The sequence below is a fragment of the Oncorhynchus nerka genome, linkage group LG3 (assembly GCF_034236695.1).
Source record: "Oncorhynchus nerka isolate Pitt River linkage group LG3, Oner_Uvic_2.0, whole genome shotgun sequence".
In the NCBI taxonomy this organism is placed as follows: Eukaryota; Metazoa; Chordata; class Actinopteri; order Salmoniformes; family Salmonidae; genus Oncorhynchus; species Oncorhynchus nerka.
The window spans coordinates 53,237,239-53,264,991 of record NC_088398.1 but is presented as its reverse complement, the minus strand read 5'-3'; the positions used below and the strand labels follow the sequence as shown (position 1 = coordinate 53,264,991).

Genomic DNA, 27,753 nt, shown 5'->3' with positions numbered 1-27,753 from the left:
CTTGGGGACTGTGAAGAGACCCCTGGTGGCATGTCTTGTGGGGTATGTATGGATGTCTGAGCTGAAGGTTAATTGATTATGCAGGCAATCTGGAATTTTCATCACAGTAATATTTCTCATAAAAACTAGGAGAAGCAGTTACTCTCTTGTCAACCCTCAAACAGGAAAGGCTGGCATACATGTTGTTGATGTAAGTTATGTATGTGCAGTTAAGGCCAAGGCGTGGTGCTCTGTTTTGAGCCAGCTGCTGCTTTGCTAGGTCATTCTTTGCTGCACTATATTACCGGACAGTAATCAAGATGGGACAACACCAGAGCCTGAACAACTAGTACAGTGGATTTGTGTCAAAAACGCAGAACAGCTTCCTACTTGTTAGATAATACTGCACTGTCAGCACTGTCAGCATTTCGCTACACTTGCAATAACATCTGCTAAACACATGTATGTGACCAATAAAATTTGATTTAATTTGATTTGATTCAACTTGCTCATTGATTACACTCTTTATGTACAACTCCAGTTGAGGTTCAGGTCTTAGATAATGTTTTGAACAAAATACAATGCTTTTAGTTTTAGATGTATTTAAGAACAGTTTATTATTAATCACCCATTCTGATACTGACTGTAACTCCTTATGTAGAATTTCAGTGAGCTCACTGGCTTTGGGTGCTGACATGTAGAGTGTGGAATCATCGGCATACATAGTCCTTATAGCATAGTGTAAGACCAGTGGCAAATCATTTAGAGAAACGAAGATCAATAACGGGTCCAAGGCAACTGCCCTGAGGGACACTGCACTGTACATATCTGATGTTTAGTGCTGAGCGATTAGTGATTTTTGAGGTCGGGTCGGTTTCGTTTCTATTATTAAAAAATAATAACGGTTTTCTATTTCGTACATTAATGCATTATGCATCATGTGGGATGAATGCTGTAACAACCAAAATTGACATGGATTATATACACATATATATAATATATACACAAAAAGTCAAAGACTTTTCCCCATTGTGGTCCTCTATTGGTTGGCTTATACAAAAAAAGTCAATATTTATTATGGTCATTGTAGTTAATTACCACATTTTCTGCGCTAACCTATGTAAAATATTGGCCTGTTGGAAACTACAACTCTCAACTACGTCGCACAGTTCGGGCTTGATTTGATTTATCTTCAGAGAAACTGCACATCGATCTCACAGGAAAAAAAATAACTAAATGGAATTTGACCAATTTTGGTTAATTGCTCAGCACTACTGATGTTAGAGAAGCTTCCATTGAAAAACATTCTCTGGGTTCTATTGTATAAATAACTCTCCAACCACGTGACAGCAATAACATCAAAGGCTGAAATCTAACAAAACAGCTCCAACTAACAACGTGTTATCCATTTATTTGAACCAATTATCTGTTGTGCAGTACAAGTTAAGTGCCCTTCTCTATATTCCATACTGAAAGTCGGTAGTTAACTTGTTCTCTAAAAAATAGCATTTTATTTGGTCAAACACAATTCTCTCCATCAGTTTACTAAGAACAGACAGCAAACTGATTGGGCGGCTGTTAGAGCCAGCAAAGGGTGCTTTACTGTTTAAAGGCAGTGTGCTTTACTCTTATAAATTACTTTATGCCCAACCTTTGGCACTTTGGCTTTCCTTGTTATTGCCACAATGTAATGGTCACTACAGCCAATGGAAACTAATATTGCTTTGTAGCAATGCTCTGCAGCATTAGTGAAGATATGATCAATACAAGTAGATGTCACAGATCCAACACTATTGGTATGCACTCTAGTTGGTTAAGTGATAACCTGGGTCATATTACAGATATTAATCACAGTTAGAAGCTTCCTCTTGAGCGAACAGCTAGTTGCTAACCAGTCAATGTTCAGGTCCAGTGGTGACCCGTCATTCAGAGCCCCACCTGTTTTGAGCCTCACCTGAGCCAATAGTGGCACAATTAGAGAACATTACCAACCCCTACTATCTGTATGTTCCGCTGGCTGCCCCACCACCACAAAAAGCACTGAGCTAGGCTGAAACACCTGCATTTTGGAGCTGCCTTACTCAAGAATGCAAAAAAGACACGATGTTTGGATACGGCTTTATTAACTTAATTACTTTTGTTTTTCCTGTTTTGCATGTTATTTTGGCATTAATACGTGTCACATATCAGTTTGCAAACAATGTAAAAAAAAAAAAAGTGGGTTTGGGTAGGAGAGAGTCAAATCTGTCCGATTGTGATGTTTCATATTTTCAGATGAGAAGATGGGCAGTTTGTAGCATGTGCACCTGCTGTAAGTCTCTTTATCACTAGAGGGCGATATTGCTCCAGTCTTCCACCATGTCTTTTGAAAGGAGCTCTCTGAATCCCAACAAATGTTTCACTGCAATTTCACTTGATTAAATCAAAGGGACACTTGTTTGAGAATGTACTTGTTAATCGAAATTGTAATCAGAAACGAGAAAAATATATCATGAATATATCTCCTCATTATAAAATGAAATGATTTGTATGTCTAATTTTACACTGAGTATACACAACATTAAGAACTCCTACTCTTTCTATGACATAAACTGACCAGATGAATCCAGGTGAAAGCTATGATCTATTATTGATGTCACTTGTTAAATCCACTTCGATCAGCGTAGACATGGATTGAGACATGGATTGTGTGTGAGCCATTCAGAGGGTGAATGGGCAAGACAAAAGATAAAAATGCCTTTCAACGGGGTATGGTAGTAGGTGCCAGGCGCAATGGTTTGTGTCAAAAACTGCAACACTGCTGGGTTTTTCACACTTTTCCTGTGTGTATCAATAATTGTTCCACCACCCAAAGGACAACTGTGGGATGCAATGTAGTCAACACACACTCATATACACACCTGCATCCCACTGAACCTAAGCAGGGTCGATACTGGTCGGTCCCTGGATGGAAGAACAGATGCTGCTGGAAGTGGTACTAGAGTGCCAGTAGGAGGCACGATCCCCCAAAAGATTCCAATGCCACAGAACATTGCCCTGTGTAGAGTGTCGTCTTTTGTATGGGACGTTAAAAGGGTCTGGTCCTCAATCTGACCATCATGGCCACCTAATTATCCCCAGCTTCCAGTTCGCTCTTTCATCCCCCTCCCCCAGTAACTATTCCCCAGGCCGTTGCTGTATATGAAAATGTGTTCTCACTCAACTTACCTGGTAAAATAAGGGTTATAAAAATATAAACACACACATATTAGCCTCTTCACCAAGCCACCATACGACAGAGGAAAATAAAAAGAGATAGGGGAGGGCTATAGAGGTAAAGATAGAGAGATAGTGAGAATACAACAGAGGGTATTAGACATGGGTAGAAAATTACATGAGACCCCAGTCAGAGATGGAGGGGAAAGGCTGCCGCTCTCAATCTAGAGACCCTCCTCTTCTCTTCCTTATTCACCATCAGTGAGAATGCTCGCTCAAGCTGACTGGAGCATGAAGAAGCCAATCAGGAGCCTGCCTCCCTGCTTTGTCATCAGCCTATGATTGAGGAACAGTTGGCTCTTCATTTGGAAGGCAGATAAAATGCCAGGTCTGGATCTAGAGAGCAGCCTCTGGGGATAACTGAAGCTCTACGTTGCCTTATTATGGGTTTAAGGAAAACTCTTTAAGCCTGGGGCAAAAACATTTAAATTCACCATCAAGGCTAAGAGAGGAGAACAATAAGAAGGGGCTTTTTAAAATGTCTGCTATGGTGTGGTTGTTTTCTATCTAGTGGGAATGTAACCCCCATGAATCCATCTTTAGTGCTGGTGCTTCAATCCATCGTTACTAGTTTTTGTAAATTCGTCAAGTGGTGCTTGTTGGAATATTAAACCTCCATGTATGATAATTTGTACCTACATGGATTTGAAGACTCGGAGGCGGTGAGTAAAGGGTTGTGGTGGAGGGCTAGATGGTGTAAGCAGTGTTAATTGCCTGTGCCGTGCTGTTATTTTCTCATTGTGTGTATATGTGTGTGTGTCTGAGAAAGAGAGAGAGAGAGAGGTGCCTGTGTATTGACAACACCATACAACTGACACTGGTTGAACATGCAAACACACACACAAAATGCACTCAAACACACACAAGGGGTCGGAGGAGGGTGGAGACTCAGCGTGTATAAGAGAAGGTGTGTGGATCATGGGGGGGGAATGGAGGAGAGGGATGCATGTGTCTCTGAATGGTTCTCCGTGTGGTTCTCGTTCTCTGTATGGTTCTCTTTGTGATTCTCCAAGGCTAATGTTGTTTTCTGATGCCACTGAAGGAGAACAAGCTAGATGAACCCTTCATTACTTCATTCTATATTATTGAACATCCACTGATCTTGACATACAGGACTCTCTCTATACCATCTACCATGTCTTTGGATGACTGATTAGCCAATACACGCTGTAACTCTGTGTGTGTGTGTGTGTGAGTGTGTGTGTTTAGCCTGCGGAGCAGAGCCTTAGACCTTCCCTTTAAGGTTGTGATTGCTTAATGTATCATTATGTAGCTCCTTGGAACAGAGAGCTGCAAGTATTTTGTCTCATTTAAAGAGATTTAAAGGGACAGTGTCCCACCATTTTCCTTCTGCACTCTGTTGTTTTCTCCTTTCACTATTTCTCTCAGATGAAAGCATGTATAGTACAATCAACACACACATAGGGATGCAGATGATCAGAGAACCATGAAGTCCAAAATACAGAGCAGTACCACAATCCTATCAATGCATACTACACAGTGCTAGAGTAGGTCTTCATACACACAACCATTATACTCAATTGCTATGGAGCAACCCAACTTTATATTGATGTGTGATGGGAATCAACAAGAGAAAAACGTTTTTGGGCTGAAGTGAAGTGAGAGAGAGGTGAGTGAAGGGAGGGAGAGAGTAGTGAAGGGAGGGAGAGAGTAGTGAAGGGAGGGAGAGAGGAGTGAAGGGAGAGAGAGTAGTGAAGGGAGGGAGATAGGAGTGAAGGGAGGGAGATGGTAGTGAAGGGAGGGAGAGAGGAGTGAAGGGAGGAAGAGAGGAGAGAAGGGAGAGAGAGGGGAGTGAAGAGAGAGATGGGAGGGGAGGGAGAGAGGAGTGAAGGGAGAGAGAGTAGTGAAGGGAGGGAGAGGAGTGAAGAGAGAGAGTAGTGAAGGTAGGGAGAGAAGAGTGAAGGGAGAGTAGTGAAGGGAGGGAGAGAGGAGTGAAGGGAGGGAGAGAGGAGTGAAGGGGGGAGAGCAGAGAGAAGGGAGGGAGAGAGGGGAGTGAAGGGAGGGAGAGAGGAGTGGGGAATGAAGGGAGGGAGAGGGGGAAGAGAGGAGTGTAGGTAGGGAGTGAGGAGGGAGAGAGGAGAGAAGGGAGGGAGAGAGGAGTGAAGGGAGGAAGAGAGGAGAGAAGGGAGAGAGAGTAGTGAAGGGAGGGAGAGGGGAGTGAAGGGAGGGAGATGGTAGTGAAGGGAGGGAGAGAGGAGTGAAGGGAGGAAGAGAGGAGAGAAGGGAGAGAGATGGGAGGGGAGGGAGAGAGGAGTGAATGGAGGGAGAGAGGAGTGAAGGGAGAGAGAGTAGTGAAGGGAGGGAGAGGAGTGAAGGGAGAGAGTAGTGAAGGTAGGGAGAGAAGAGTGAAGGGAGAGAGAGTAGTGAAGGGAGGGAGAGAGGAGTGAAGGAAAAGAGAGATTAGTGAAGGGAGGGAGAGAAGAGTAAAGGGAGGGAGAGGGGAGTGAAAGGAGGGAGAGGGGAGGTGAGTGAAGAGAGGGAGTGAGGAGTGAAGGGAGGGAGATGGTAGTGAGGGGAGGGGAGTGAAGGGGGGAGGGGAGGGGAGTGACGAGAGGGAGAGAGGTGAAAGGAGGGAGAGAGAGAGGAGAGTGAAGGGAGGGTGGGGGAGAAAAGGGGAGTGAAGGGAGGGAGAGGGGAGGGGGAGAGGAGTGAAGGGAGGGAGAGAGGAGTGAAAGAAGGGAGAGTGGAGTGAAGGGAGGGAGAGTGGAGTGAAGGGAAGGAGAGGGGAGTGAAGGAAGGGAGGGGAGAGGGAGTGAAGGGAGGGAGAGAGGGGTGGAGAGGGAGAAGGGATAGGAGTGAAGGGAGGGAGAGCGGAGAGAAGGGAGGGAGAGAGGAGTGAAGAGGGGGAGAGCAGAGAGAAGGGAGTGAGAGAGGGGAGTGAAGGGAGGGAGAAGGGGAAGAGAGGAGTGTAGGTAGGGAGTGAGGAGGGAGAGGAGAGAGAAGGGAGGGAGATAGGAGGGAAGGGAGGGAGAGAGGAGTGAAGGGAGGGAGAGGGGAGGGGGAGAGGAGTGAAGGGAGGGAGAGAGGAGTGAAGGGAGGGAGAGTGGAGTGAAGGGATGGAGAGAGGAGTGAAGGGAGGGAGCGGGGGTTGAAGGGAGGTTGAGGTGAGAGAAGGGATGGAGAGGGGGTTGAAGGGAGGGAGAGGGGAGTGTAGATTCACACTGAGCAGGGATCTATCGTGCTTTTTCACACTCTCTCCCTCCATCTGTCTTCTTGTAGATTGGTGAAACTAAACTGATATTCTTTTCATCACATTGTCAAAACATTACACTGTAATTGCACTATTATTACACGGTCATAATCTTTTTCTATTTCCAATACATTTCTCTTTCTGTATGTTCTGGTTAATTTGTGGGGACCACATCCAATAGGTTCATCAAGACCTGGACAAATTGGTAACACTTTATTTGGATAGTCCATCTGTAGATGCTCTTGAGCAGAGATGGACAACTTTGATTGGGGTGGGGGCCACAAAAAATCGCAACTCATGATGAGGGGCCGCAGTTCGACACATTTTGCTATGGGGTGTAGAAAAAATGTTGCTGCTTAAAGCAGGTTTGCTGCAATTCTAATCATTTTGCCATGGGGCGGAGAGGAAAATTAGCTGTTTTACAGCACATTATGTGCAATTCTTAACATTCCGCCATAGGGTGGAGAGAACTATTTGCAGGTTTTATATATAATATCATATCTGAGTGAGGAGACTGACTAACAAAATTAGTGCAGTAATTTGACCATGATTACTACAAGTTTAGATAGCTGATTTTACCAATCAAAAGATGTTTAGCTGACATGGGCTTATTGAGTTACTATCAATGACTGACATAACAAGAGAAAAACTGCTCATAAACAACCAAATGTTGAATTACCCCTTGTGCATTCTACTTTTCTAACTCGCAACAGTAAGTTGAGACCCCTACTAAATTCCCCCCCAAAATGTTGAGATGCCCACCCCAGCTCTACTATCTACAGACTATCAGTAACATTTCAACTAACTAGCTACTAACTCTTATCTGAACCCTCAACCCTGGCCCTGTCCTAACCCTAATCTTAACCCTTACCCTTATTCTAAACCTAACCTTAACCCTTATTCTAAACCTAACCCTAACTGGCACAAGCAGTTGCTTATCAACAGATAGTTTGTTGATAGTATGACCATCTGTAGAATATCTACAGATAGACTATCCCAATAAAGTGTGACCGCTATGTCTTAGACATTTGTTTAATCCATCTCCCCTGGAAGAGGGTGTCTTGTTGTTGCCCAGCAGTTGTAAACTTCTTTAAGGCACCTCTGCTCCAGAATATTTCCTAATGGTCCTGTAGACTGTTATCGGTGCTTATCACCGGTCTGGAAGTGTTAGAGGCTGCCATTTTCAGACAGTATCTTCCTAGGCGTCTCAACAGATAAGGCATGAGTGTGGCCTGATCCTTGATTGTTTCAAGCCCAGCTTTCTTGACACTCATCGATAACTTTCTCACTAGTGACCTAGTAATGTGAGTGGCCTGGTGGTGGGAGAGGTGGCGGGTGCCTTGTGCCCACTACAAGTCAATTTAGGAATCTTTTAAAGGTGATACACTTCAGGATCTTGTTGGAATGTTTGCATTGTAATTCCAGAAAATGTCCATAATATGTCTGTAGTAATAGTGTAATCATAGTGTTTCACAGTATTACTTACCTACCAGTGTTGTGATTGGCAGTGATATTCGCCTATTCATTTCTCCCGCAAAAGCGGCATCTGTTGTCAAAATGGGAGAACTGTTTTGACTTTGTGGCTGTGTTATCTAGTGGAAATCGGGTCAATCGGCTGATGTAGAAATCGTTCTGTAATTTTCCTGGTTATTGAAATTCTACACTGTTCGCTCAATTTAAGTTTATGTGAGAAAACAAGCACTGAATAGTGTAGGGAATCATTGTACCATCTAAATCGATGTGAAATATATTTTCAATAACAACAAATATTGTTTTTACAGCTGTTTGAACTGGTGGACCCAAAACCGAAAGTAAAAGGCTCAATTGGAGTCTCCGCCATGTTAAGGGGAAATGCTACACGGGGCAGATTTGTTTTGAATGCAGCCTAGTACTGTTGCAATTCACCTAGCTTCCACATAGGGGAGAAATTTGGGGACATTCTAGATGTAACACCTTTAAAGTGTGTCATGACAGCATGCCTCTGCCAAGCATGTGAAGAGGCACAAACAGAGATCACATTTCTTCTTAGCTTCAATTCCTTTGTAGTCTCTCTTGACCCACATTCGGCAGACTCAATAACCTTGGTTTATCAAATGACTGTCTCGTCTGGTTCACCAACTACTTCTCAGATAGAGTTCAGTGTGTCAAATCGGAGGGCCTGTTGTCCGGACCTCTGGCAGTCTCTATGGGGATGCCACAGGGTTCAATTCTCGGGCCGACTCTTTTCTCTGTATATATCAATGGTGTCGCTCTTGCTGCTGGTGGTTATCTGATCCACCTCTACGCAGACGACACCATTCTGTATACATCTGGCCCTTCTTTGGACACTGTGTTAACAAACCTCCAAACGAGCTTCAATGCCATACAACACTCCTTCCGTGCCTCCAGTTGCTTTTGAATGCAAGTAAAACTAAATGCATGCTCTTCAACCTATTGTTGCCCGCACATGCCCACCCGTCTTGAATCACTACTCTGGACGGTTCTGACTTAGAACATGTGGACAACTACAAATACCTAGGTGTCTGGTTAGACTGTACACTCTTCTTCCAGACTCACATTAAGCATCTCCAATCCAAAATTAAATCTAGAATCGTCTTCCTATTTTGCAACAAAGCCTCCTTCACTCATGCTGCCAAACATACCCTCGTAAAACTGACTATCCTACCGATCCTTGGCTTCGGCAATGTCATTTACAAAATTCCCTCCAACACTCTACTCAGCAAATTGGATGTAGTCTATCACAGTGCCATCCGTTTTGTCACCAAAGCCCCATATACTACCTTGTTGGCTGGTCCTCGCTACATATTAGTCGCCAAACCCACTGGCTCCAGGTCATCTATAAGTCTTTGCTAGGTAAAGCCCTGCCTTATCTCAGCTCACTGGTCACCATAGCAACACCCACCCGTAGCACGCGCTCCAGCAGGTATATTTCACTGGTCATCCCCAAAGCTAACACTTCCTTTGGCCACCTTTCCTTCCAGTTCATTGCTGCCAATGACTAGAACGAATTGCAAAAATCATCGAAGCTGGAGTCTTATATCTCCCTCTCTAACTTTAAGCATCATCTGTCAGAGCAGCTTACCGATCATTGTACCTGTACACAGCCAATCTGTAAATAGCACACCCAACTACCTCATCCCCATATTTTTACTTACCCTCTTGCTATTTTGCGCCCCAGTATCTCTACTTGCACATCATCATCTGCACATATATCACACCAGTATTAATGTTAAATTGTAATTATTTTTGCCTCTATGGCCTATGTATTGCCTTACCTCCCTACTCTTGTACATTTGCACACACTGTACATAGATTTTTCTATTGTATTATTGACTGTACGTTTGTTTATCTGAAACTCTGTGTTGTTGTTTTTGTCGAACTGCTTTGCTTTATCTTGGCCAGGTCGCAGTTGTAAATGGGAACTTGTTCTCAACTGGCCTACCTGTTTTAATAAAGGTAAAATAAATCAAATAAAAAACATTAATACATCTAGTGTGAGATGTGCTTTAAGAATAATTACATTGATTCAGATGACCATCCTACCCATGCTAGATTATGGAGACATCATTTATAAATCGTCAGGAAAGGGTGCAGGTAAGGGTGCTCTCGAGCGGCTAGATGTTCTTTACCATTCGGCCATCAGATTTGCCACCAATGCTCTGTATAGGACACATCACTGCACTCTATACTCCTTTGTAAACTGGTCATGTCTGTATACCCTTCGCAAGACCCACTGGTTGATGCTTATTTATAAACCCCTCTTAGGCCTCACTCCCCCCTATCTGATATATCTACTGCAGCCCTCATCCTCCACATACAACACCCGTTCTGCCAGTCACATTCTGTTAAAGGTCCTGAAGCACAAACATCCCTGGGTCGATCGTCTTTTCAGTTCGCTGCAGCTAGCGACTGGAACGAGCTGCAACAAACACTCAAACGGGACAATTTTATCTCAATCACTTCATTCAAAGACTCAATCATGGAGACTCTTACTGAAAGTTGTGTGATGTATTGTTGTCTCTACCTTCTTACCCTTTGTGCTGTTGTCTGTGCCCAATAATGTTTGTACCATGTTTTGTGCTGCTACCATGTTGTTGTCATGTTGTGTTGCTACGTGTTGCTGCCTTGCTATGTTGTTGTCTCAGGTCTCTCTTTATGTAGTGTTGTGTTGTCTCTCTTGTAGTGATGTCATTGTAAATAAGAGTTTGGTCTTAACTGACTTGGAAGTTAAATGAAGGTTAAATAAAACAATTTAAAAAAACATTGTCGCCACAAGGTCAAAGTAATTTCCTTCTACGTAACTGCTGGATGGTTTGCTTTGTTGATCAGTCAAAGTCTGACATAGGGGTGACACATCGATTGTTTTGAACTGACATTAAGGTCAAATGCTTTATTATCTAAATGTTGAAAGTGCCTGGGCGACGGAGAGAAACAAAATGGTGCAGTTTGAGGTCATGTGGTGGGGAGGGATGAGGGTGCTGGAGATGGGGGGTGGGGTGAACAGGTGGGTCTGGGCAGGTGTGATGTAGTTGATGTTTGTATATGTATGTTTTGTATTGTTAAAATAATCTTACCAAGAAATGTACTGACATGAATATTTGGTTTATGTTCCCATACATTTTGCCATAATGAGGTAGTTGTAATGTTTGTCGTCGGAAGGAGACCAAGGTGCAGCGTGGTAAATGTTCATGATTCTTTAATTACTCAGAACACCAAAAGAATAACAACATGCTTCATAGAGCTAAAAATTTTAAAAATAAAAATGAAAAAATAAAAAAATATCCCACAAACATCAAAAGGAGAATGACAACTTATATGTGATCCCCAATCAGAGGCAATGATAAACAGCTGCCTCTGATTGGGATCCACACTCGGCAAAAAACAAAGAAATAGAAAAACATAGAAATAAAGAAACTAGAATGCCCACCCTAGTCACACCCTGGCCTAACCAAAATAGAGAATAAAAGCCTCTCTATGGCCAGGGCGTGACAGTAGTAAATAACAGTTATTTTGTATTGATGGAAAGATTCTAAATGGATCATTTCTGCTGGTGAAATCTGGTCCTGGTACCATTAATCCTAACTAAATTGCCTCATTGGTTGTTTTCAATGGGTTTCAACTGGGTCTTTTAGGTCTTTTTTTGCCAAAATACCCTTTTTGGTTTGTTGTTATGCTCTGCATATTTTTGTTGTTTTCAAAGTGACAGGTAGTGCTCAAGTTTTCCTGTACCTTTTGGTTCAGTGGAATGATATTATTGGCCAATGAAGGTGCTGGTGAATGGTATGGATATTCAGTACTTTCTGAATATTGTCTTACAGTGGATTCACAAGTTCTTTACATTCCTCTTTCTTACTCAGAGGGAGGGTCATGACCACAATGATAACAGGCCATCAAACATATTTGTGCTTCCATTGTAGGATCATGGATATCACAAGATAGAAGGGAATACTGCAAAGGATCTGAGTGTTTCCCATCCTCCTGCAGTCTCCCCAAACTTCCCCTATCCCTCCATCCTCCCGAGTATGGTTGAATCTCCCCCTCCTACTGCCAGTATAATTTCTTCCCTCAATCCTTCCTTAGACCCCCCCATTATGTCTGAGTCTCCTCACCCAGTGTAACTGAGAATCTCCCCCATCCTCCCCTAGTATTTCCAGTCTCCCCCATCCTCCCCTAGTATCCTCCAGTCTCTCCCATCCTCCCCTAGTATCCCCAGTCTCTCCCCATCCTCCCCTAGTATCCCCAGTCTCTCCCCATCCTCCCCTAGTATCCCTCAGTCTCTCCCCATCCTCCCCTAGTATCCCCCAGTCTCTCCCCATCCTCCCTAGTATCCCCCAGTCTCTCCCCATCCTCCCCTAGTATCCTCCAGTCTCTCCCCATCCTCCCCTAGTATCCTCAGTCTCTCCCCATCCTCCCTAGTATCCCCAGTCTCTCCCCATCCTCCCCTAGTATCCTCCAGTCTCTCCCCATCCTCCCTAGTATCCCCCAGTCTCTCCCCATCCTCCCCTAGTATCCTCCAGTCTCTCCCCATCCTCTCCTAGTATCCTCCAGTCTCTCCCCATCCTCCCTAGTATCCTCAGTCTCTCCCCATCCTCCCCTAGTATCCTCCAGTCTCTCCCCATCCTCCCCTAGTATCCTCCAGTCTCTCCCCATCCTCCCCTAGTATCCTCCAGTCTCTCCCCATCCTCCCTAGTATCCCCCAGTCTCCCCATCCTCTCCTAGTATCCTCCAGTCTCTCCCATCCTCCCCTAGTATCCCCAGTCTCTCCCCATCCTCCCTAGTATCCTCCAGTCTCTCCCCATCCTCCCTAGTATCCTCAGTCTCTCCCCATCCTCCCTAGTATCCCCCAGTCTCTCCCCATCCTCCCTAGTATCCTCCAGTCTCTCCCCATCCTCCCTAGTATCCTCCAGTCTCTCCCCATCCTCTCCTAGTATCCTCCAGTCTCTCCCCATCCTCCCTAGTATCCTCCAGTCTCTCTCCATCCTCTCCTAGTATCCTTCAGTCTCTCCCCATCCTCTCCTAGTATCCTCCAGTCTCTCCCCATCCTCCCTAGTATCCCCCTAGTATCCCCCAGTCTCTCCCCATCCTCCCTAGTATCCTCCAGTCTCTCCCCATCCTCCCAGTATCCCCAGTCTCTCCCCATCCTCCCCTAGTATCCTCCAGTCTCTCCCCATCCTCCCTAGTATCCCCCAGTCTCTCCCCATCCTCCCCTAGTATCCTCCAGTCTCTCCCCACCCTCCCCTAGTATCCTCCAGTCTCTCCCCATCCTCCCTAGTATCCTCCAGTCTCTCTCCATCCTCCCTAGTATCCTCCAGTCTCTCCCCATCCTCCCCTAGTATCCCCCAGTCTCTCCCCATCCTCCCCTAGTATCCTCCAGTCTCTCTCCATCCTCCCCTAGTATCCTCCAGTCTCTCCCCATCCTCCCTAGTATCCTCCAGTCTCTCCCCATCTTCTCCTAGTATCCTCCAGTCTCTCCCCATCCTCCCCTAGTATCCTCCAGTCTCTCTCCATCCTCCCCTAGTATCCTCCAGTCTCCCCATCCTCCCCTAGTATCCTCCAGTCTCTCCCCATCCTCCCTAGTATCCCCAGTCTCTCCCCATCCCCCTAGTATCCTCCAGTCTCTCCCCATCCTCCCTAGTATCCTCCAGTCTCTCCCCATCCTCCCCTAGTATCCTCCAGTCTCTCCCCATCCTCCCTAGTATCCTCCAGTCTCTCCCCATCCCTCTAGTATCCTCCAGTATCCTCCCAGTCTCTCCCCATCCTCCCTAGTATCCTCCAGTCTCTCCCCATCCTCCCCTAGTATCCTCCAGTCTCCCCTAGTATCCCCAGTCTCTCCCCATCCTCCCCTAGTATCCTCCAGTCTCTCTCCATCCTCCCTAGTATCCTCCAGTCTCTCCCCATCCTCCCTAGTATCCCCCAGTCTCTCCCCATCCTCCCCTAGTATCCTCCAGTCTCCTCCATCCTCCCTAGTATCCTCCAGTCTCTCCCCATCCTCCCCTAGTATCCTCCAGTCTCTCCCCATCTTCTCCTAGTATCCTCCAGTCTCTCCCCATCCTCCCCTAGTATCCTCCAGTCTCTCTCCATCCTCCCTAGTATCCTCCAGTCTCTCCCCATCCTCCCCTAGTATCCTCCAGTCTCTCCCCATCCTCCCTAGTATCCCCCAGTCTCTCCCCATCCTCCCCTAGTATCCTCCAGTCTCTCCCCATCCTCCCTAGTATCCTCCAGTCTCTCCCCATCCTCCCTAGTATCCTCCAGTCTCTCCCCATCCTCCCTAGTATCCTCCAGTCTCTCCCCATCCTCTCCTAGTATCCTCCAGTCTCCCCCATCCTCCCCTAGTATCCCCCAGTCTCCCCCATCCTCTCCTAGTATCCTCCAGTCTCTCCCCATCCTCCCTAGTATCCTCCAGTCTCTCCCCATCCCCCCTAGTATCCTCCAGTCTCTCCCCATCCTCTCCTAGTATCCTCCAGTCTCTCCCCATCCTCCCCTAGTATCCCCCAGTCTCTCCCCATCCTCCCTAGTATCCTCCAGTCTCTCCCATCCTCCCCTAGTATCCCCCAGTCTCTCCCCATCCTCCCTAGTATCCTCCAGTCTCTCCCCATCCTCCCCTAGTATCCTCCAGTCTCTCCCCATCCTCCCCTAGTATCCTCCAGTCTCTCCCCATCCTCCCTAGTATCCTCCAGTCTCTCCCCATCCTCCCCTAGTATCCTCCAGTCTCTCCCCATCCTCCCCTAGTATCCTCCAGTCTCTCCCCATCCTCCCCTAGTATCCTCCAGTCTCTCCCCATCCTCCCTAGTATCCCCAGTCTCTCCCCATCCTCCCCTAGTATCCTCCAGTCTCTCCCCATCCTCCCCTAGTATCCTCCAGTCTCTCCCCATCCTCCCTAGTATCCTCCAGTCTCTCCCCATCCTCCCTAGTATCCTCCAGTCTCTCCCCATCCTCCCCTAGTATCCTCCAGTCTCTCCCCATCCTCCCCTAGTATCCTCCAGTCTCTCCCCATCCTCCCCTAGTATCCCCCAGTCTCTCCCCATCCTCCCCTAGTATCCTCCAGTCTCTCCCCATCCTCTCCTAGTATCCTCCAGTCTCTCCCATCCTCCCCTAGTATCCCCCAGTCTCTCCCATCCTCCCATAGTATCCCCCAGTCTCTCCCATCCTCCCCTAGTATCCCCCAGTCTCTCCCCATCCTCCCCTAGTATCCTCCAGTCTCTCCCCATCCTCCCCTAGTATCCTCCAGTCTCTCCCCATCCTCCCATAGTATCCTCCAGTCTCTCCCCATCCTCCCCTAGTATCCTCCAGTCTCTCTCCATCCTCCCCTAGTATCCTCCAGTCTCTCCCCATCCTCCCCTAGTATCCTCCAGTCTCTCCCCATCCTCCCCTAGTATCCCCAGTCTCCCCATCCTCGCCTAGTATCCTCCAGTCTCTCCCCATCCTCCCCTAGTATCCTCCAGTCTCTCCCCATCCTCCCTAGTATCCTCCAGTCTCTCCCCATCCTCCCCTAGTATCCTCCAGTCTCTCCCCATCCTCCCTAGTATCCCCCAGTCTCCCCCATCCTCGCCTAGTATCCCCAGTCTCTCCCATCCTCCCTAGTATCCTCCAGTCTCTCCCATCCTCCCCTAGTATCCCCCAGTCTCTCCCCATCCTCCCTAGTATCCTCCAGTCTCTCCCCATCCTCCCCTAGTATCCTCCAGTCTCTCCCCATCCTCCCCTAGTATCCTCCAGTCTCTCCCCATCCTCCCCTAGTATCCTCCAGTCTCTCCCCATCCTCCCCTAGTATCCCCCAGTCTCTCCCCATCCTCCCCTAGTATCCCCCAGTCTCTCCCCATCCTCCCCTAGTATCCTCCAGTCTCTCCCCATCCTCCCCTAGTATCCTCCAGTCTCTCCCCATCCTCCATCTTTCCAAATACACCAAGACAGTCGTGAAGAGGGCACGACAAAACTATTTTCCCTCTCAGGAGACTGAAAAGATTTGGCATGGGTCACCAGATTCTCAAAAGGTTCTGCAGAGGGTAGTGCGTACGACCCATTACATCACTGGGGCCAAGCTTCCTGCTATCCATGACCTATATAATAGGCGGTGTCAGAGGAAAGCCCATAAAATTGTCAGAGACTCCAGTCACCCAAGTCATAGACTGTTTTCTCTGCTACCACACGGCAAGCGGTACTGGAGTGCCAAGTCTAGTACCAAAAGGCTCCTTAACAGCTTCTACCCCCAAGCTATAAGACTGCTGAACAATTAATCAAATTCAAATGGCCACCGGACTATTTACATTGACCCCCCCCCCCCCTCTTCAATTTGTTTATTATCTATGCATAGTCACTTCACCCCTAACTAAATGAACAAATTACCTCAACTAACCTGTACCCCTGCACATTGACTCGGTACCGGTAACCCTTGTATATATCCTCGTTATTGTTACTTGAATTATTTTACATGTTTTACTTTAGTTTATTTGGTAAATATTTTCCTAACTCTTCTTGAACTGCACTGTAGGTTTAAGGGATTGTAAGTAAGCATTTCACGGTAAGGTCTACACTTTTTATTCGGCGCATGTGACAAATAAAGTTTGATTTGATTTGATCAGTATTGCTTAGTCTCCCCATCCTCTCCAGTATTTCTGAGTTGCAGTAATGGGAAGACAGACCAGCTGGCTGCCTGGTATAATGTGTTCCAAACTGGAGTGATCAGCTGACTGAATTCCGTGAATGCTTTGGTGTAGAAAACCTTTCCCCCAGAGCTTCTTTTCTGCCAGGATAGTAACATATTAAAACCTAAATGTATGTCTGAGGAAGATGATCTTAGATGGTAGAGCTGGAGGAAGTCCGTTGTGAATTATTTATTATATTTCAGATGGGGTTGACCAAGTTATCAAATATACTGTACATTATATACATTTTGTCTTCCAAATGAATCACATCTTTTTTCAAATTCTGATACTGTCATCAGTTGGATGGCAGTTGAGGAGAGGCATGTAGGTTCCCGTGTGGCACACTTGGCTTGTACCAGATGATGGGGAGGTTAGGTTGACGCTACAAGCTTGGCACACCTGTATTTGGGGAGTTTCCCCCATTCTTCTCTGCAGATCCTCTCAAGCTCTGTAAGGTTGGATGAGGTTTGTCGCTGCACAGCTATTTTCAGGTCTCTCTAGAGATATTTGATGGGGTTTAAGTCTGGGCTCTAGCTGGGCCATTCAAGGACATTCAGAGACTTGTCCCGAAGCCACTCCTGCGTTGTCTTGTAGAAAGGTGAACCTTCGCCCCAGTCTGAGGTCCTGAGCGCTCTGGAGCAGGTTTTCATCAAGGATCTCTCTGTACTTTGCTCCGTTCATCTTTCCCTAGATCCTGACTAGTCTCCCAGTGTCTGTCGCTGAAAAACCTCTCCACAGCATGATGCTGCCCCCACTATACTTCACCGCAGGGATGGTGCCAGGTTTCCTCCAGACGTGACGCTTGGAATTCAGGCCAAAGAGTTCAATCTTGTTTCTCATGGTCCGAGAGTCCTTTAGGTGCCTTTTGGCAAACTCCAAGCCGGCTATCATGTGCCTTTTACTGAGGAGTGGCTTCCGTCTGGCCACCCTAACGTAAAGGCCTGATTAGTGGAGTGCTGCAGAGATGGTTGTCCTTCTGAAAGGTTCTCCCATCTCCACAGAAGAACTCTGGAGCTCTGTCAGAGTGACCATCGGGTTCTTGGTCACCTCCCTGACCAAGGCCCTTCTCCCCCAATTTCTCAGTTTGGCCGGGCGGTCAGCTCTAGGAAGAGTCTTGGTGGTTCTAAAGTTCTTCCATTTAAGAATGAGGGAGGCCACTGTGTTCTTGGGGACCTTCAACACTGCAGAAATATTTTGGTACCCTTCCCCAGATCTGTGCCTAGGCGCAATCCTGTCTCGAAGCTCTACGGAAAATTCCTTCCACCTCATGGCCTGTTTTTTTCTCTGACATGCACTGTCAACTATGGGACCTTATATAGACAGGTGTGTGCTTTTCCAAATCATGTCCAATCAATTGAATTGACCACAAGTGGACTCCAATCAAGTTGTAGAAACATCTCAAGGATGATCAATTGAAACAGGATGCACTTGAGCTCAATTCCGAGTCTCATAGCAAAGGGTCTGAATACTTATGTAATTAAGGTATTTTCTCTTTGTCATTATGGGGAATTGGGTGTTGATTGATGAGAAAAAATAAGTTTTCCCCAGTTGAAAATAAGGCTGTAACGTAACAAAATGTGGAAAAGGACAAGGGGTCTGAATACTTTCCGAATGCACTGTATAGGCCAAAGGAAAGTTATGACTCACATGGTCATTACATCATGTGTATTACATCATGTCACAGTATGATAAGTCATGTTTTCATGTCTCCACATGTCCTTTGTTGTATTTACTTCTAGGTTTCTATTACAGCCAATGGAACTGCATAGTCCACACCGTGCATACAGGAGCCAGCATATGTTACTGTTCTTGACAGGTTGTAGCATGGGAAAATGATAAAGACACTGAATAATTTTGTGAGCATATGGAAGAAGAGGAGGTGGTCGTGATTGATATACGTTGCGCCTACAATCTTTGGTCTGTAAGCAGAGGATGATGTAACATAGACGCAGGGAGTCAGGAAGCAGGTGCAGTTAGTGCGTTAATAATAACAAATATGGAGCAATACAAGAGAAGCGTCTGACATAGAAACATAAACAATACTTGTGCTCCTCCAAGTTAGCTGAATAGACCAGAATGTCGTCAATATACACGACTCTCTGGTGTCCAAGCATGTCCTGGAACACCTCGTTGATGAATGCCTGGAACACTAACGGAGCATTGGCTAATCCAAAAGGCATCACCAAGTACTCGTAGTGACCAGACATCATGCTGAAGGCAGTCTTACATTCATCCCCCTCCCGGATCTGAATCAAATTGTAGGCACTTCCACAGGTTCATCTTGGTGAAAAACTAGGCCCCGCGGAGTTGTTCAATTGCGGCCCGCCCCAACAAGAGAGTGTAGAGGTACTTCTTGGTGATGGAATTCAGATTTCTGTATTCGATGCATGAGCACAATCCTACCCCCTTCTTGGCAAAGATGAAGAAGGCCACCAACAAAGGGTAGATGCGGCCACACGGAGGCTCAGAGCCTACAATCAGGTCGATGGCACAGTCCCAGGACCGATGAGGAGGGAGACAGGTAGCGTGGGTCTTGGAAAAACCTCCCAAAGATCTTGGTATACCTCCGGGATGTTGGGCTGAAGGGTAACCACAGGACTCTCAACCGATGTGGAACCACAGGGAAAGGGTAAGCAGGTGGATGATCTTGTGTACGGGTGCACTGATGATGAGGAAGGGAGGGCTTACTTGATGTATGGATTCCAAGGTGAGGGTGAGTAGTGCTGTGATGTGTGTGATTATCCCGGATTCCAGTGGTTGACTCTCCAGTGCTTGAACCAGGCAAGGAGAGGAGAGCGAGTATGAGGTGATGTTAAGGGAGGAGGCGAGAGCCTGGTCAATAAGATTCACCCGCGGCACCGGAGTCCACTAGACCTGTAGAAACAAAACATGAAGGACAGCCAGCCAGTGAAATCGTTACAAGGAAATGAGCCAGCTACAAGCAAATGAGCCAGCTGGTCATTGTGTTGACGAAGTAGGTGTCTCTGTTCGCCGACCATCTGGGAGATGTCTTGGTTAACTGCTACTTCCATTTGTTGAGGTAGTATTCTATAACGTAGATGTAGGGAGTCAGGAAGCAGGTGCGGTTAGTGAGTTTAATAATAACATGGAGCGATACAAAACAAGAGAAGTGTCTGAGGTAGAAACATAAGCAATACCACCTGATGACTGATAACAAAAGAGTGCTATATAAAGGTTAAGTAATCAAGGGAGTAATGAAGTGCAGGTGTGACTGATGATGAGATGGAGGTGTGCTTAAAGATGGATTGCCAGGACCGGTGGTTAGTAGACCGGTGACGTCCAGCGCCGGAACGGGGGAGCAGGAGTGAACGTGACAGGTGAGGTATGAGGGGTGGCAGGTAGCCTAGTGGTTAGAGCGTTGGACTTGTAACTGGAAGGTTGCAAGATCGAATCCCCGGTGCTGACAAGGTAAAAATATGTCGTTCTACCTCTGAACAAGGCAGTTAACCCACTGTTCCTAGGCCGTCATTGTAAATAAGAATTTGTTCTTAACTGACTTGCCTAGTTAAATGAAGGTTTTAAAAAAAATATTACTTTTTTTTTTAAATGAGAGAGAGAAAGAAGGAGGGAGAGAGAAGGCGAGAGAGAGATGAAGGGGACAGGGCGATTAATCAGACTGGACATTGATTTCAACAGTAGTAGCAGCAGCAGCAGTGGTGGTGATGATGATGATGGTGGCTCTCCTCTCTCGTCACTCAGCCTGCTGCAGTTATGTAACATGTGGTCACGTGACTGACTGGGGGGCCTGGTCAAGGGGCAGGGGGTGACGAGTGGCTGATGGCTATGATGCAGCGGGGCCTGTGAGTCGCAGGACAGTTCAGTATCCTATAGACCAAACAGATAGACAGCAAATGTTACATCAGTAGATGTCACAAAGAGTATGTGCCCAGTGTATGTGCGAATTCAAAACAGCCACAGATTTAACCCTAGGACTTGAAAGTAACATATTACATGTCATTATTGTATTACTTATTAGACAGGAATGGGGGCAGGTCTAGAGGTGCATATGTCTGCCTTGTCATCAACTCTTTAGCAACATCACATGTCACAGTAGACACATCGAGACCCAGAACTGAGATATCAGTTGTCTTTGTAACACTCTGAGTGAATGTTATAGCCATTGTGACTGCACACTGCGCTGTAGATGTGATCATCGTCATCATGTCTAGCATTGCCTTCGTCAGGAAGCCTGAAATAGAGTCCCCTTGCCCCCCCCTCAGAATCATCCACCCCCTTGCAGCAGGCAGGCGCTGCGTGCTGGCATTTGGGGCTCCGCTATGCTGCTGTGCTGACAGTGTGTTCTGAGTCGCTCACAAGGCTGATGGGAAATCTATCTGTCTCTCTGTCTGTGTCTCTGTCACCCTCTCCCTGTCTATCTATTTCTCTCTCTCTCTCTCTCTCTCTCTCTCTCTCTCTCTCTCTCTCTCTGTCCCTGTCTGTCTCTCTTTATCTATCCCTCTTCTTCCTCTTTCAATCTCCCCTCTCTCTACTTTCCTCCCTCCCTCGCTGCCCCTCCTTTTGATGTCCTTCTCACACTTTCTTCTCATCCCCTACTCACTCTTTTTTCACGGTCTGTCCCTCTATCTTCCTCTATCTCCTCTTCACACTCTCGTCTTTCCCGCTCTGACTGAGTGAGGGGGTGTTGTACCGGGCTCTCTCCCAGCAACTACTGACTCGTTGCTAATAGAGTGGTATGTGTGTGTGTGTGTGTGTGTGTGTGTGTGTGTGTGTGTGTGTGTGTGTGTGTGTGTGTGTGTGTGTGTGTGTGTGTGTGTGTGTGTGTACGTGCGTGCGTGTGGTATCGGGGGCAGCTCTTCTGATCGTAATGACATGAGACTGCCTGAGGTTGGGTGGTGGACCGAGCCACAGTACCCACGTCCACCCAGGGAAGCAACACACAGGGACAGGGACAGGGACACTCTCTCTCTCTCTCTCTCTCTCTCTCTCTCTCATTCTAATCAGCTTCCTGTGAAGAGACTATTGAAAGCATTAGAAATAGACTACTTTGATCCAGGAATCAAAAGATCCCACACAAAGGAACAAGGGCCTTGAAGATTGATTAACCTTGTTGCACCGAGCAAGTAAGGACAGCAGATCTTGACCAAGATTTCTTTGAACCTTTTAGATAAATAATTTCACTGCTGCTTTTGTGGAAGTTTCAATGACCAACTACACATCATGGTGGTCAAACTGGTCATCTACCCTGGCAATCACTGTCAGTTCCAACACTAGTCCACTCTGCTCCATTCAGCCTGAGGGGTATTGATGTAGAAAGGGAGCTGTCTTGCCACTTGTGTGCCAGCCTGCCGTCCTTGTCTCTCTGTTCTCGCTCTCTCTCCTTCACATATTTGTGAACTGTGTCGCACGGCTCACCAGCTTTAATCAGGGTCCCTTTGATCCCGCTTGGAAAGGCATATTCGCTGCCACATGACGTACGGACCCCCCCTCTGTAGCACCTGGCTGTAGGCCTGTCTTTGCCACATCTACTCTGTGCTTATTCATTGCATTCTGGTAATATTTAGGACATGTACAGTAGGCTAACCATTTAGACTTACCTAATATCTGTTCACAGCATTGCAGCTGTGTAAGTGCGGAAAAATGTGCCATAATAGTAATGAGAACTACAGAGTGGTTCAGCTACAATATTGAATATATTTCAGGGACAAATGTCATAATGTCTTGTTCCTGTCCAGGGTTAGCTGACTTCTACACTAGCCGACCATCTCACTGTTGTCAGACTGTTGTCTGGCTGTTGTCTAACTGTTATCTTGTCCCACTACAGGGTTCAGCTGACTCCTACACTAGCCGACCATCGGACTCAGATGTCTCCCTGGAGGAGGAACCGACAGGCGGCAAGCTGGAGAAGGAGCAGCAGGCCACTGTTCAGCTGGAGAAGGCCAAGGTGAGACAGATTTCTGCTAGGTGTCCCACTGTGTAGCCTTATGCTATGCTACTGTACTATCACAGGCATATACCTTAAGAACAAGGCCCTATCATTGGGAAGGCCCCAGTAGGCGAAGCTGGTTGAAATTACATTATTACAACCAAATTAAAACCAGAACGGACATCTTTGCAACCAGTAATGCCCTGTGGGTTATGGTTGAGCTTATCTAGCTAGGCTAGGCACTCTTCTTATACATGGTGTTTCCTGTATCGTCTCAGGCCAAAGCCGTGGCCTTTGCTGTGAAGACTAACGTCAGTTACTGTGGAGCCCTGGATGAGGATGTCCCTGTGGCAGGAACCGCCATCTCCTTCGATGCCAAGGACTTCCTGCACATTAAAGAGGTACAGCATATATAACACACTGTACTGCTAAAGCTATGGCTGCGTTTGAATTGGCATCCTATTCTCTATGTAGTGCACTACTTTTGTCCGGAGCCCATGAGGCCAAAAGTAACTCTGGCCAACAGTAGTGCACTATATAGGAAATAGGGTGCCATTTCAGACAGCCTATGTTTGCTTCAAGCCACATCTGTTCACGGGCCATTATGGATGACGCAATATCAATAATGCATGTCCTGCTTTGGAATCAATGGAGTCACATAGAGTGTGTATACAGCCTTGTATCTCTATGGAGTTTACACACTCTCTTCTGTTCGATTCTGAGTCATTGTGTTGTTTTGTGTTGGCTTTCACAGTCGCATAGAGTTAGTACCGTATGTCTGTGGATTGTTACACACTGCTATTCTAAGACATTGGTCTTGTGTTGCTTTTCCCATAGTTACATATTGTAGAGTGTGTGAATGTCTATTTAACACATCATCACACACACACACACACACAAACAAACACAAACACACACACACAATGAACACACACTTCAGTCATTGAGTTGTTTCATGTTGTCTTGCCCATTATAGAAGTACAGTAATGACTGGTGGATCGGCCGGCTGGTGAAGGAGGGCTGTGAGATCGGATTCATCCCCAGTCCTCTGAAACTGGATAACATTCGTCTACAGCAGGAGCAGAAGAGGGGCACACGCTCTTACGGGTAAGGCCTGGGTGGAGGGGCTTGGGGGTGGTGTATTGAGGGGCTGAGGTGGGCTTGGTTGGGTGGAGGGGCTGTGTTAGAGGATGGGTAGGGGATTGGAGAGGGGCTAACAATCTATAAGAACTTTCATGAATAAACATTAATCAACTATTTATCAACTTTATTAAGCTTTTATAAAAGTTATTATAAAAAGTTACTAAAGTACAATGAGCAGCCACCTACTCTCCATTCCAGGTCTGACTCTGCTGTGACTATGTGTTTTACTCATAACAGGTCAGAGATTACTCATAATAACAGATCAGAGGTTACTCATAATAAGAGATCAGAGGTTACTCATAATAACAGATCAGGGGTTACTTATAATAACAGATCAGAGGTTACTCATAATAACAGATCAGAGGTTACTCATAATAACAGATCAGAGGTTACTCATAATAATGGGTCAGAGATTACTCATGATAACAGATCAGAGGTTACTCATAATAACAGGTCAGAGATTACTCATGATAACAGATCAGAGGTTACTCATAATAACATCTCAGAGGTTACTCATAATAACAGGTCAGAGATTACTCATGATAACAGATCAGAGGTTACTCATAATAACAGATCAGAGGTTACTCATAATACCGGGTCAGAGATTACTCATGATAACAGATCAGAGGTTACTCATAATAACAGATCAGAGGTTACTCATAATAACAGATCAGAGGTTACTCATGATAACAGATCAAAGATGACTCATAATAACAGGTCAGAGGTTACTCATAATAACAGATCAGAGATTACTCATAAAAACAGGTCAGAGATTACTCATAATAACAGATCAGAGATTACTCATAAAAACAGGTCAGAGATTACTCATAATAACAGATCAGAGATTACTCATAATAACAGATCAGAGATTACTCATAAAAACAGGTCAGAGATTACTCATAAAAACAGGTCAGAGATTACTCATAAAAACAGGTCAGAGATTACTCATAATAACAGATCAGAGATTACTCATAAAAACAGGTCAGAGATTACTCATGATAACAGATCAGAGATTACTCATAATAACAGATCAGAGATTACTCATAAAAACAGGTCAGAGATTACTCATGATAACAGATCAGAGGTTACTCATAATAACAGATCAGAGGTTACTCATAATAACAGATCAGAGGTTACTCATGATAACAGATCAAAGATGACTCGTAATAACAGGTCAGAGGTTACTCATAATAACAGATCAGAGGTTACTCATAATAACACAGCAGAGGTTACTCATAATAACAGGTCAGAGGTTACTCATAATAACAGATCAGAGGTTACTCATAATAACAGATCAGAGGTTACTCATAATAACAGATCAGAGATTACTCATAAAAACAGGTCAGAGATTACTCATAATAACAGATCAGAGGTGACTCATAATAACAGATCAGAGGTTACTCATAATAACAGATCAGAGGTTACTCATAAAAACAGGTCAGAGATTACTCATAAAAACAGGTCAGAGATTACCCATAATAACAGATCAGAGATTACTCATAAAAACAGGTCAGAGATTACTCATAAAAACAGGTCAGAGATTACTCATAAAAACAGGTCAGAGATTACTCATAATAACAGATCAGAGATTACTCATAAAAACAGGTCAGAGATTACTCATAATAACAGATCAGAGATTACTCATAATAACAGATCAGAGATTACTCATAAAAACAGGTCAGAGATTACTCATAAAAACAGGTCAGAGATTACGCATAAAAACAGGTCAGAGATTACTCATAATAACAGATCAGAGATTACTCATAAAAACAGGTCAGAGATTACTCATGATAACAGATCAGAGATTACTCATAATAACAGATCAGAGATTACTCATAAAAACAGGTCAGAGATTACTCATAATAATAGATCAGAGGTTACTCATAATAACAGATTGGTGATGTGTTTCTTAGTTGACATTCATATGACAAGAGATTATATGCGTCATCATATATAAATTTCCTCATTCAGCTATGCTTTAACTGTTTGTTGTCTATTTTAAAGGACATTTTGTACTCCCCGTTGGCCTCATGTTGCAGAGGGTTACATTATGCAACAGTTGTGGTAAAACAGTGTGGTAAAACATAGTGCCGTGATAGATATCATCTCCACGGCGATCATGGCTCATAAATTATATATTAGCCAATTCAATTCCAGCCCTGTGTTATCATAATTTCTGGAATAATGTATAGTCAATACTTACATAGTCTACCATGTACTTATAGTATTCATCCAATTACATTCTACTGTTGGATAATTATATTCTACTGCTAAATATTCAACATGGAAGTGCATTTTAGAAGTGCATTTACCACTACAACACAGTTTACAGTAAAATAATACAATTCAAGAGATAAAAACAAGCAAGCGGCAATAACGGAGAAGAATAAAATAACAGTAAAACACCAAGGATGTCTAAAGTAACAATAAAATGACTGATTAAAGACAGAGAATTGTTAGTGACCCTGTTTCTCCTGGGGATAGGAGTTCTATTTGACTCTGTGATGAAACTATCTGTGTTCCACATGAATGATTCTTCTCTCTATCTCTGTCTGTTGTCCTTTGTGCCTTGCAGTAAGTCCAGTGGGAATTCCTCCTCCAGTCTAGGAGACATGGTTTCAGGCGGGTTCAAACCCAACCCTCCCTCTGCAGGTGAGCCTCCAGACAGAAGCCTATTAGGGAAGGGCGTCTCTCCAGGTGCGACGTCTCATTAGTTGTTTGTCAGAAGGAATCATTAAGCAAACAGAGCTATGATCTAATTGTCCCTGTCTCTAACATAACATATCATTGTTGCTCAGTGTGTTGTTTATTAACATATCAAATCCAGTGTGAGAACTGTCGGTCCCGTCACTATGAACTGAATGGTTACCAGAGTATACATACCCAATGTTATTGTTCTACACCAGCAGAGAAAAAAATGTAGTTACATTTTCGTAGAATTTCTTAAAAATGATGCACCTGCAAATGTCAAATGGGAAACAGTGGCTGGAGGTTGGGTGGATTGAATATGGAGTTGTGAGATCTTTGTGTCTTCCAGAATGTGCCATGTTTTGGACTGGAATGAGGTGGGCCATGTACTCTCAGTCCACTCCTCCTCCTCTTCCTCCAAGAGGATTATGGACAGGCATTATGTCTATGCAATGAGTTTGCTTTAAGTGAAACATAACCATATAGCCCTAACTCTGGTTATCCAAATCAAAGGATCTTCTCCAACTTATAGCAGGGGCTACTAAGCATACATTGAAACAATACTCTATTTTTATTTCAATTTCTTTATAAGACACCAAACACTTTTATATGATAATGCAACTTCAAAGTTAGTTATCAAGTGCAACCAATGGCTGCCACCTGCAAAGGGAGGTTTGGAATAGAAGCAACAAATAAATAAAGTGTTTCGACCACTAATATACTGTATACATACTGTATATTTAATACTTCATTTATTTGTGTGATAATAAGTTATTTCCATCCATCATTGTACAATTCAAATGTTTCCATCAAATGTTTCAACCCAACCACTGGGTATTAAAGTACTGTGATACTGAAAAGGTATCACTGTAATGTTTTGTACTGTATATTGTATTTAGGTCTCTGCTTTGCATTCAAAGGCACTTATCAGTTATTTTCTCATTTTTACAGGAAAACAGAAGCAGAAAGTGGTGAGTAGTATACACACTTTTCATTCATTCATTCACATACAGGTAACCTCCAAGATCTGTAACCAAATAAGAAACTGGTTGTACCCAGATTCATAAGTTCGGTCGGCATTTCATCCTCCATATCCAAGTTTCGATCTCTATTTCAGGCATACAGAATAATACTAACTGAATTGACTTGCTCTTTATTCACCCCAATTAATCTCTTATAAATACTATACTATCTTTATTTAATTTTTTTAATTTTTAGGGGTAGCTTTAATATTGCAAATCGATTGTGGCTTCCATTAATGTAATTGTCTGCATCATTTCCAATCCCCCATATATTCTTTGTAAATATATACACTACCGTTCAAAAGTTTGGGGTCACTTAGAAATGTCCTTGTTTTTGAAAGAAAATTTAAAAAATTGTCCATTAAAATAACATCAAATTGATCAGAAATACAGTGTCGACATTGTTAATGT

General features: G+C 44.8%; 1 protein-coding gene across 2 annotated transcripts in view; it reads left to right on the top strand.

The window, feature by feature from the left end:
* The window catches only part of LOC115110736 (voltage-dependent L-type calcium channel subunit beta-4-like), a 49,231-nt gene that overhangs the window by 13,811 nt on the left and 7,667 nt on the right, over positions 1–27,753 (top strand). Inside the window, exons 1-6 of one of the 2 annotated variants that reach the window (XM_029636623.2) lie at positions 3,564–3,896; positions 22,388–22,507; positions 22,768–22,890; positions 23,466–23,596; positions 26,208–26,284; positions 27,272–27,291. In XM_029636623.2, the coding sequence (XP_029492483.1) occupies positions 3,852–3,896; positions 22,388–22,507; positions 22,768–22,890; positions 23,466–23,596; positions 26,208–26,284; positions 27,272–27,291 (516 nt within the window). In that variant the 5' untranslated portion in view covers positions 3,564–3,851. Of the gene's footprint in view, positions 1–3,563; positions 3,897–22,387; positions 22,508–22,767; positions 22,891–23,465; positions 23,597–26,207; positions 26,285–27,271; positions 27,292–27,753 lie in introns of those variants that run through there. The other variant, XM_029636607.2, reaches the window with a different exon arrangement.